Source organism: Peromyscus eremicus, chromosome 14 (assembly GCF_949786415.1).
Source record: "Peromyscus eremicus chromosome 14, PerEre_H2_v1, whole genome shotgun sequence".
In the NCBI taxonomy this organism is placed as follows: Eukaryota; Metazoa; Chordata; class Mammalia; order Rodentia; family Cricetidae; genus Peromyscus; species Peromyscus eremicus.
The window spans coordinates 11674618-11686636 of record NC_081430.1 but is presented as its reverse complement, the minus strand read 5'-3'; the positions used below and the strand labels follow the sequence as shown (position 1 = coordinate 11686636).

General features: G+C 42.9%; 1 protein-coding gene across 6 annotated transcripts in view; it reads right to left on the bottom strand.

Annotated features, from left to right (window-relative positions):
* Nucleotides 1-12019, bottom strand: part of Immp2l (inner mitochondrial membrane peptidase subunit 2) — an 858278-nt gene that overhangs the window by 798732 nt on the left and 47527 nt on the right. For all 6 annotated transcript variants that reach the window (XM_059279989.1, XM_059279984.1, XM_059279986.1 and 3 more), the window contains exon 3: nucleotides 11458-11594. In XM_059279989.1, coding sequence (XP_059135972.1) covers nucleotides 11458-11592 — 135 coding nt within the window. In that variant the 5' untranslated portion in view covers nucleotides 11593-11594. The remainder of the gene's footprint in view (nucleotides 1-11457; nucleotides 11595-12019) is intronic.

Below are 12019 nucleotides of genomic sequence, written 5' to 3'. Positions count from 1 at the left end.
TCCCTGTGCCTTAATCACTCTGAGGCCCGCTACCAGGCCTTGCAGGCAACTAGAGACCGCTTCTCCGAAACTGCAGATTAGCTGGTGCAAACCTGTTCACCTGCTCTTGCTGGTCTTTCCACAGGAGCACATGCTTGGATGCCTTCCCCTTGCTCCTGTCTTCAGCCTTCTGACCACTCTGGTGTCCTTCCACTGAGGCCCTGGGTGTGGGCCTTGCCTCTTGTCCAGATATGTAAGCACAACCTTTTTTGGTCACAACTAACCATTTAGTTCCTAACAGAACATAAACATCTGTAGCCAGCCAGAAAACTGAAAGAGCGCCAGAGAGCACAATGTCACAAAATTTTTCACAGGCCATAGCCTGATTCCCGGTCAATTTTCATTGGCCAGAGTTCAGTCATATGACGGCTCTGGGTTCTCTACCAAGGCACATCCATTTTTATTATGTCTGATATGAGACAGTCACATAGGACTGCTAGGGAAGGTAGAAGTATTTATAGCCTTAGGCCAAAACAGAGTATTGATACTCAACCAGTGCTCTCTCTAGAATAAATCACATAATAAAGAAATACAGGAAGAATGCAGGTGGGAAGCAGACAGACTTCGAGACTTGGATTCTGAGGACCTGGGAAATAAAACCACGGTGACATCCCCGGGTGTTGTTATTGTTGTTGTTTACACATATATAAGATGAGGCAGTGGAGAAGCCTGTGTCCAGAGTCTATGCTCTATTAAAGGCCCAGAAAAAGAATGACAAGCAGAACTGATGTCATTTGGATAGTCATCACTTAATCAAGTGAAACTAAGCCCATTCCAGCTCTAGAGGATCCACGGAGCTCAGCAATGAGGTAGGCCAAGCTGGTCCTTCAGGAAGCCCTATGTAGCAGTGAGGCAGGATAAGGAGATGAGACAACTAGTCAGCAGATCACTTTCTAAGGGGGAGAGACTGTCCACCAGGGCACACTTGGTACTTGTCAGTTTCTTAAAGAGTGAGCATTCTAGCACAGAAGAACTAAGTGTGAAAGGGACATTACTTATGCAACCTGTCAAAAGGTTCAATAACGTGAGCAATAGCAATGGTTGTGCATATATATATATATATATATATATATATATATATATATGTATACATATGCACACAAACACATATACACATACAAATAACAAAAGAGTAAAGACTGTGTGTCTGAGTAGAGCGCATGGCAGTTTCTCCACTACAATTGTGTGGACATCTTTAATTACTCTAATACATTTTTCAAGATAGGAGGGGTTTCAATCCTCCTGCCTTATCCTCCCTAGTATTGGGACTATAACCTTGTACGGTCATACTCAGTTTAGTTAAGTTTTCTAAAGGCGTAATAACCTTTGTGTTAAGAAGCCATAACCCCAGCTGCACAACACAGGAGCATTGTTATTGTCTCGTGGAAAAAGTGAGGGGGAAAATCCACAAAGGAACATTACAGAGTTATCGTTAGCCAACTTCTCCAGGATCACATGTCTGTTGCTATCAATACAAACTATTTGAATTCTCTGTTAATGACAGGTTACAGAACTACAAAAAAAGAACCCTGTAACATCCTAAGAGAAAACCTTCAGGTGAGATTTCTGTGCTAAAAGTAATTTGGGAAGAAAGCACACAAGCCAACTCCATAAAATATTCGAACATTAAATCCTGGCTTCCTTGGCTATCAGCTTCAGCTGACCTAGGGAAGGGGATGTCAGAGCCCAGAGGAGTCATGGGGTGGGGATGTCAGAGCCCAGAGTCATGGGGAAGGGGATGTCAGAGCACAGAGGAGTCATGGGGAAGGGATGTCAGAGCACAGAGGAGTCATGGGGAAGGGGATGTCAGAGCACAGAGGAGCCATGGGGGTGGGGATGTCAGAGCACAGAGGAGTCATGGGGAAGGGGATGTCAGAGCACAGAGGAGCCATGGGGGAGGGGATGTCAGAGCACAGAGGAGTGGAGTTTGCACAGAAGGAACTGTGCCAGGTGTTTCCCAGCAGCTCAGAAGTGCGAATTCAGCAGGAAGTCTAAAGCCCAAATTCCACCAGAAACGCTGGCGTGTAAATCACAGTGTATCTCATTCCTTCAGAGTCTGTATCCAGCCTCTCCGAATATCATATTCACGGTTATTAATACAACCACAATGATTACTGAGTCTTAGCAAGTCCTCTGTATGTTTAAAATTTTTTAAGTAGGGATTTGAGAGAAAGGAAGGTCCTCCTTGCTTGCTTTTCTGACAGAATTTTCAATTTTCAACTCAGCAGGAAAGAAGATAATGACTACAGAGCTAGGTGGGAGCCGGAGGGTTTACTACAAGCCGGTTTCTTCAGGCTTGTACACAGGTAGCTAAAAGTCAAGACAATTTCAAACCAATGAACAGGTATTATTGATGATTAAAGACCTAGGTGCTGAGTAAACTCTATTTTCCCTCACACCGCCTAATTCTGAAATCTGGTTTGCAGATATATCTCTCTGAAGTCGGAGTTGGAAAAATGGCAGAATGCAATGATAATTCCAAGTGTTTTCGCCTCTGGCAATGCAAAACAGGAAAAGGGAATGGTTGCTACTTAAAAATGATGTGGCAATTGCAGCACACACAAGATGACACTACTCAAAATGACTCCTCTCCCTTGCTTTACCAAGCCTTACATCTTCATTTTAAATGTGGAAAGCACGCACCTTCTACCAGAGCCGGTGACCCTGCTGCAGGCATTCTTACTCAAATAAAACCTCAAACTTTGGTGTGAGGTCATTAAACTATTCCTAGGGCACCCTTTGGCTCTAAAAGCCTTGGTAAGTCATTGAAATTCTAATTTGAATAGTTGCATTCCACCTACATAAATTCCCTCTGTAGTTTCAACTGTATGCAATATCAGTCTTCATTTCCTGAATTAAATTAATGTTGTGTAATATGGTGCTTCTGTACGGAAAAAAAAAAATGCATCTACTTTCATAGGTAACCTTTCGACAAGCCGCAGAAGTGATTCATGTGCACTACAGGGAATAACAGGTCAGCATGAATAATCATTAACCAGTCATTTGTGCCCACAATCATTATGTGCTGAGCATTGCAAAGGGGACGTCTCATCCAAATGACTGTATCTACAGAGCTATATTTAAAAAAAAAAAAAATGTCATAAGCTGAACGCTGTTTTCAATTGAACTAATCATTGTTTCATTAAAATTTTTTAGTTTCATATATGACTTACTTTCATCTAACCAGACTCTCTCCATTTGATAATCCTTATCCTTCTATTCAGATGGTTGATGAGTTGCAAATTAATACTAAAAAACCTATGTTAAGAAGAGAACTCCTGAGGGATGTTTTAAAAGTAAATAATTATTTCCCAAAGATGAAATCCTAAAAACAAGTTTTCCCACTATACTGCAGCCAATAAATGTTTGTGAAAGATATAAAGAGTTCTTATATCAAAATTTACTTCTCAGGGTGAATATCTGGTATTGCCAGAACACGATCCCAGAAAGCTAAAAGAGTAAGAATACAAGTCTCTTTAGTTAGATTTCATGTTTCAGCCTTTGGGTTTTCTTAAATAACATCTACAAGTTACAAAGTGACTTAAAGACATGCCACACTAAGGTGGCAATACAATTGGTCTTGAGGTATCTGAAAACTAAAGATATCCAAAACAGATCAGATATTTCAGTTTCCATCCTTTCAAAAATTTGTCAATCTTGGTCTATAAAAACAAACAAAAACAAAAACAAAAACAAAAAACATGAGGATCATTTCTTGGTAAGCACAAAGGAAAATAACTTGTTAAGTGACTTCTAAGACCCATCATGTACACACGTGGAGTCCCAGTGGCTGCAGGAGATACTTCATAAATCACAATCTCCCCTTCTTCCTTAGCTTCCCTGAAAGGTAGAAATTTGCTTCTACTAGTTGACTTTGGGCTTGGCAATGAGACTGGCTTTAAAAAATAGGATCTGGTGGGTAGAGAGATGGATCAACAGTTAAGAGCACTGGCTGATCTTCCAGAAGATCCAGCTTTACTTCCAAACACCCACATGGTGGCTCACAACTGTCTGTAACTCCGGTTCCAGGGCATCCCTTGCCCTCTTCTGGCTCCTGTGAGCAAAGGCATGCACACAGTATATATATATGAAGTAGAATATAGATAAACAAACCAAAGTACTATGGCTTTTAAGGTTTCTAAATTATTTCTTCTACATCCCTTCATGTCTTGCTAGCAACCATAAGAAGAGCAGATCACCTAGACAGCAACTATACCATGGGGCAGACAGAACCAAACCCACACCCTACAGTGACTACCATTAACTCAGAGACCCATGAGTGAGAGTCAAGGATGTTAGGTAAGTCAATGACATCTTGACACTAAAATATAGTAGCCAAAAATAAAATGGCTTAGACCAGTGTCCTATTGTACTTCTCTGTTTCTGTGATAAAAACCTATGACCAAAAGTAACTTGAGTGGTAAAGGGCTTATTTTACCTTATACTTTCTAATCATACTCCATCATGGAGGGAAATCGGGGCAAGAACTAAAGCAGAGAACATAGAGGGAGACTGCTAACTAGCTTACTCAACCTGCTTTCTTATATAACACAGGACCACATGTCCAGGGTGGTGCTACCCACAGTAGGCTGGGGACCTTCCGCATCAATCATTAATCAAGAAAATGCCCCCACAGACTTGCCTACAGGCCAGTCTGTGGTTGCCTCTTCCCAGATGACTGTAGCACACATCAAGCTGACTAAAAGCTAACCAGCATGGCAGCAAGATGGCTCATTGGGTAAAGCACTCGCTTCTAAGCCTCACAGCCTAACTTTGAGCCCAAGGACACACATGGTGAAAGGAGAGAGCCAACTCTACTAAGTTGTCCTTGGGCCTCTACAAGTACACTGTAGCACATGTGCTCCTACACACACATATATGCACACACAGACACACACACACAAATACAGAAAATAAATTAATTTTAAATAAATAAAAGTAAGTAAATAAAAGGGCTTAAGGCATGATTTTCAGATACCTCTCGGATCCAAATTAAAATTTCCAAACTGATGTGCTAAATCCAACAACTTTTCATTTCTGAATATATTAAATAATAACAAAATATCTATCTGTCAGATGGACACCTTCTACAGTGGATGTATCTATCATGCTGCAGTAGTAAGTCTTGAACTTCCGCTATTAAAGTAAAAGCAACTCAAAGGCAGTCTGTGTCTGATTCATTATCACACATAGTATCTATTACAGTGCTCTGTACTTAAAAGCTATTTGACAAATGACTGCATTCCAATACCATTACCAGTGCTTTTCAATATTGTCTCTATCCAAAAATACTTCCTGAGACGAAATTAATCATATATTTGAAAATATACAAATGATTAAACATTATAACTCTCTCACTTTTATATATAATGTCATTAGATATCACTAAATCATACTTAAAGTATTTCAGAGCATAAAATAAAATGATGAAATTTGGAGATTAATTAATAAGCCCTCTTCAAAACAAAACAACAAAGTACCTGTCTTATTTAAGTTGCTATTGCTGTGAAGAGGCAACATGACCATGGTAACTCTTATAAAAGAAAGCATTTAACTGGGGCTGGCTTACACTTCAGAAATTTAGTCCATTCTCATCATGGCAGGAAGAATGGAGGCATGCCAGCAGACATGGTCCTGGAGAAACAGCTGAGAGTTCTTCATCCAGATGCCCAGGCAGCAGGAAGTGACAGTGAGACACTGGGCCTGGCTTGAGCATCTGAGACCTCAAAGCCCACCCCCAGTGACACACTTTCTCCAACAAGGCCACACCTACTCCAACAAGGCCACACCCACTCCAACAAGGCCACACCTGCTCCAACAAGGCCACACCTACTCCAACAAGGCCACACCTACTCCAACAAGGCCACACCTACTCCAACAAGACCACACCTACTCCAACAAGGCCACACCTACTCCAACAAGACCACACCTACTCCAATAAGGCCACACCTGCTCCAACAAGGCCACACCTGCTCCAACAAGGCCACACCTACTCCAACAAGGCCACACCTACTCCAACAAGACCACACCTACTCCAACAAGGCCACACCTACTCCAACAAGACCACACCTACTCCAATAAGGCCACACCTGCTCCAACAAGGCCACACCTGCTCCAACAAGGCCACACCTACTCCACCAAGGCCACACCTACTCCAACAAGACCACACCTACTCCAATAAGGCCACACCTGCTCCAACAAGGCCACACCTGCTCCAACAAGGCCACACCTACTCCAACAAGGCCACACCTACTCCAACAAGACCACACCTACTCCAATAAGGCCACACCTGCTCCAACAAGGCCACACCCACTCCAACAAGGCCACACCTACTCCAACAAGGCCACACCTACTCCAACAAGGCCACACCTACTCCACCAAGGCCACACCTACTCCAACAAGACCACACCCACTCCAACAAGACCACACCTACTCCAACAAGGCCACACCTACTCCAACAAGACCACACCTACTCCAACAAGACCACACCTACTCCAACAAGGCCACACCTACTCCACCAAGGCCACACCTACTCCAACAAGACCACACCCACTCCAACAAGACCACACCTACTCCAACAAGGCCACACCTACTCCAACAAGGCCACACCTACTCCAACAAGGCCACACCTACTCCAACAAGACCACACCTACTCCACCAAGGCCACACCTACTCCAACAAGACCACACCTACTCCAACAAGGCCACACCTGCTCCAACAAGGCCACACCTACTCCAACAAGGCCACACCTACTCCAACAAGGCCACACCTACTCCAACAAGACCACACCTACTCCAACAAGGCCACACCTACTCCAACAAGGCCACACCTACTCCAACAAGACCACACCTACTCCAACAAGGCCACACCTACTCCAACAAGGCCACACCTACTCCAACAAGGCCACACCTACTCCAACAAGGCCACACCTACTCCAACAAGGCCACACCTACTCCAACAAGACCACACCTACTCCAACAAGGCCACACCTACTCCAACAAGACCACACCTACTCCAACAAGGCCACACCTACTCCAACAAGGCCACACCTACTCCAACAAGACCACACCTACTCCAATAAGGCCACACCTGCTCCAACAAGGCCACACCTGCTCCACCAAGGCCACACCTACTCCAATAAGGCCACACCTACTCCAATAAGGCCACACCTACTCCAATAAGGCCACACCTACTCCAACAAGACCACACCTACTCCAACAAGACCACACCTACTCCAATAAGGCCACACCTACTCCAACAAGGCCACACCTGCTCCACCAAGGCCACACCTACTCCAACAAGACCACACCTACTCCAACAAGGCCACACCTACTCCAACAAGACCACACCTACTCCAACAAGGCCACACCTACTCCAACAAGACCACACCTACTCCAATAAGGCCACACCTGCTCCAATAAGGCCACACCTACTCCAACAAGACCACACCTACTCCAATAAGGCCACACCTACTCCAACAAGGCCACACCTGCTCCACCAAGGCCACACCTACTCCAACAAGACCACACCTACTCCAACAAGGCCACACCTCCCAATAGTTCCCCTGTCTATGGGCCTATGGGAGCCATTTTCATTCAAACCACACAGCACCTTATACCTGATTCTAAAACCAGTGATATCCTCCATATGAATTCCAAATGGCATGGATTTGTCAATGAACATTTCGACGCAGAATCAGTGGTTAGGTGAGCCTCCCCAGAACCAATGCACACAAACATGCAGCAGAGATGTGTCATGCACTAAGCCCCAAAGGAATAATCCCAAGGGAGGTCACATTGAGACTCACCCGTCTCGAGGGTAGCACATTTCTGTCCTGAGTCTCTGTCACAGATCCTCTGCCCTGACCCATGCTCATGGCCCTACATCTCTAATTTCCTCCATCATTCCCTCTCACCCAGCTGACCTCCACATCTTTGTCATTTGCTTTCTTCTTCCTTTGCTGTGTTTTTCTTTCCTGCCTCTTATTTCTCTGTCCTCCTTTCATAGTTTCCAGTCTTAGCACAAGAACACCTCACCACTGATCCAGAGAGCCCTTCTTCAGGGATCCAACCAAAGCCATCTACCACATAAGAGCTTCAGACCTCAACCAAAACAATCCAGAGTGTTTTCTGTAGGATGTGCTGAGAAGCCAGAGATCCCCATCACTAGAGAAAAGTAAAGGCAAAAAAAAGTAAAGTTTATTCCCATCTTGACAAATCTGCTGAACCCCAGGGTCTAGACCTGCTCAGTCCATCACAGCTGTGTCTAACAATAACGTCTTCAAACATAGTAAAGAGTTTCTATACAGTCAACAAATTTATTCAGTGTAAATTTCTGCTCTTAAACAATTTTAGGTTTGACTCAGTGATATCTAATGTACCTGTAAATTAAATTAACTGTTAACTGGAGTTAGTCCGGAATACAGAAGCTATCAAGACAGACATCCATTCTAACTTCACCTGAAAACAGCATCCTGTCCACTAGGAAATGTCACCTGTACTTCACTCTCAATCCTCACAAATAATGTGACTTAAATAGGGGCTCTGATCAGCTGTGGTAGTACATGTCTTTAATATCAGCATCTGGGACACAAAGGCAGGCATGAGCTACATAGTGAGTTCCAGGCCAGCCAGGGCTACAGAGATTCTGTCAAAAAAAAAAAAAAAATACATACACACACACACACACACACACATTCTTAATCTCTCACAGATCACTCAGTCTAGCCACAGGTGAGACTGTACACTTATCCAAAGCTAGATCAATCATAACGCTCACCCTGATGGCCCAAGTTGGCCTATGTATATGTAAGAGCATTTGTTGGAACGTGAGTCAATCACAGTCTCCCCTTGCCCCCAGCATTTTCTAGCTGAAATTTCAAAGAAGAGTGATGTTTCTCAGGTGGTGGCAGACGGAGCATTTTAAAGCCTGAGAGTGGCCAGCACCCCATGTGTCTTGCTATGGATGGTAGAAAAAGTTACTGTGAAAGAGCTAAGCAAAGATGTAGCCAGAAGCAGAACACAACATCAGAGAGAAGGCTGAGCACACAGCTCTGCTTGCCACTGGTCCCGGTTCTCTATGACAGCTGTGCCAGGCTGCTGTTCCTATTGTGGCTGCATACTAAACCTTCCAATGAATTTGTAGACCTAGGAAAATTCAAGCTATTTTCCTAGAACCTGTATCCAAGGGGATAAACTTGACTTGCTATGAGTAGAGCTGGGAATAATGCAGGAATTACTCATGGACCTGCAGACTCAAGTGTATCTATGTAAGACTAATATCAGTCGGCTGAACTGCATCTGGAATGACATGACTTAACACTTTTTCCCTTGTCTTCCTCTCTAGGGATAAACTTTGTTCTCCACAAAACAATGTCTTGTAAGCAAGAATCATACTTCATATATTGTAATGCATGCCTTTGGCGCCCCCACCATAGCCATGACTACATGTTTTCAGTAGGAACATGTTGAGCTAAAAGTATAAAGATTAGGATACTGTGATTGCCACATAATTCCCTGAGATATCATTAGATCCAAAGTAAAGAGGTCTTGTATTCTACAAAAAAAAATTCCTTCTGTAGACAGTGGTAATTGTGTAGCAAAAGACTACTAAGGACATTGGAGAAAATCATTATTAATCTGATTGTTACTAAAAGATCCTAGGGCTCCAAAAAGGATTTGGTTGGCTGTGGAGAAGCCAGCTTTAATCTGAAATGATAAATCTGACTCAAAAGCTGTACAAAGCAAGTCTACCTTTCCCCCTGAGGATTAACTCTACTACATGGTTGCTAGGAATTGAAAACTGAAGAGATTAAAAAAATAAAGACCAAGCCTTCTTAAGTGTTTTAAACTGTATTTATAAACAAAGATATACACCTATAAATCATATTCTTTGTATGTTGCTGTATGCATTAAAATATTTCTTTCATCAAATTAATAACCAAGTTTACACTGGACTGGTGTCCTGCTGTGGAAGGAACCAGAAATGGATGGTTTGAGGTCAAGATCATCTGACCAAGAAGAGGGTCTAAGGATCCCTCAAACAACAGAAGCAGAGGCAAATGTAAATACAACCTAGCTTGAACATTAGCTTCCCACAGAGGCCACAGCCTACCAGTCCGCTGGTTTTCCTTATCTCACTGACTTCCACACTTATGAAGGGGTCTGATTTTTAACACCATAATTATGATAAAGTACATTCATCCTTATTCCTTAAAACTTGAGTTTTAACTAGCTCTAAGTAAAACAAAAGGAAGAAACTAACTGGATTACTCTGCATGGTTATAATCTCTTGAAAGTCAATATATTCACTTTATATATTTACTAAACAGAGCTATTTGGCACAATGCATGACCTTAACACATGCTGATAACAACCAAGAAAATCCTGGTACAAAATGCTCAGCTACATAAAACTTCCCATGAAGTGAGCTTCTAAACACGAGTTCCTCGACAAACCTTCTGAGTTACTCCACAAAATTATCTGCACACGATTTTTGGAAGTCTCCACTCCAAAGTTCTTCCACTATAAACTGCATTTAATATTCTTAATCAATGTGGGCTAACAAGATAACTCAGCAGATAAAAAAGCTTGCTGAGCTAGCCTGGCTCCAAGAATTCAATCCCTGGAACACAAATGAACTCATCCTCCATAGAATTATCTTCTGACCTCTACATATGCACCACAGCTCTATAGCCATGGCATGCACACACCTGAACACACACACACACACACACACTAATAATAATTAATATAAATTTTTAAATGTCATTTTAATCAACAACTCTCTTAAGGAGCATACTAGAATGCCTGGAATCAGTTACATAGATAGACTTTCCTACAAACTGAAACTATACGTTAACTGAGTCACTGAATCTAACCTAAACAAGTCCTGCAACTGTACTATAATTTAATTTGTTTTTTTGGGTTTTTGTTTTGTTTTGTTTTGTTTCGCAAGACAGAATTTCTCTGTGTAGCACTGGCTGTCCTGAAACTCTCATTCTAGACCAGGCTGGCCTCAAACTCGCAGAGATCTACCTGCCTCTGCCTGGGATTAAAGGTGTGAGCCACTACTGCCTGGCTAACTTAGTCTTAAAGAGATGTTTAAATGGGGCCACAGTCACAGAAAATGATGCCATTTAGTAAATTTTCTTTAAGTCTCTATTTATAAATCACAGAAAAACCAAAGTACACAGACCCAGAGACCTCCTTGGTTGTTAACTCTATTCCCCTCGACTATGATTATAATAGTTAGTATACGAGAAGCCTTTTAAGGAAAGTTGGCAAGGTGAACGTTTAGTTTCAACAGCTTTGCAACCCTCTCAGGCTCCAGCACAGAGACACAGGGAGAGCCCCATTTCCAGTGCGTGAGAAACAGTGAGGCGCGGGCTCCACAGAATACAGCCGAGTTCGTGTTCACCTGCATCGACGATCCTTCCACTCGGGCCACGCAGGCAACCCGGTCCAAGAAAGTGACTGCCACGGGCACGGCCACAAAAAAGCCTTTACACAGGGCCTTGAAGTACCTTCTCAGCCAGCCTTGTGACTGTGCCATGCCTAGGGACACAAAGACAACAGGTAGAAAATTAGCCGAAGAAAACAGATAAAGTCATCAAAACCAGAGAAAAAAATAAGAACTGGTTGTACTGGGACTAGGTGACAGAGTGTGTGCTTAGCATCCACAAGGCCCTGGGTTGGATCCTCAATGTCGCAAAAGACAAGAAAACTTAGCCAGAGAAGAACAACCCTGTTTCCTAGCATATTTCAGATCCATACCCAGAACTATTAGGTAAGTCTGCCTTGGGTCCCAAAGGGAAATGCATGAACTCAGGTTATATCTTTTCAGCTTGTCTACTTGGAAATGTCAGTGAAAAAGTTAGAAAAATAACCATTCCAAAAGTAAATCCTTTTCTGCTGCTCTAACAGTAAAGAAACACAATCTTATTTCCCTAACAGAAGTTCAGAGAGACGTGGTTACCCAG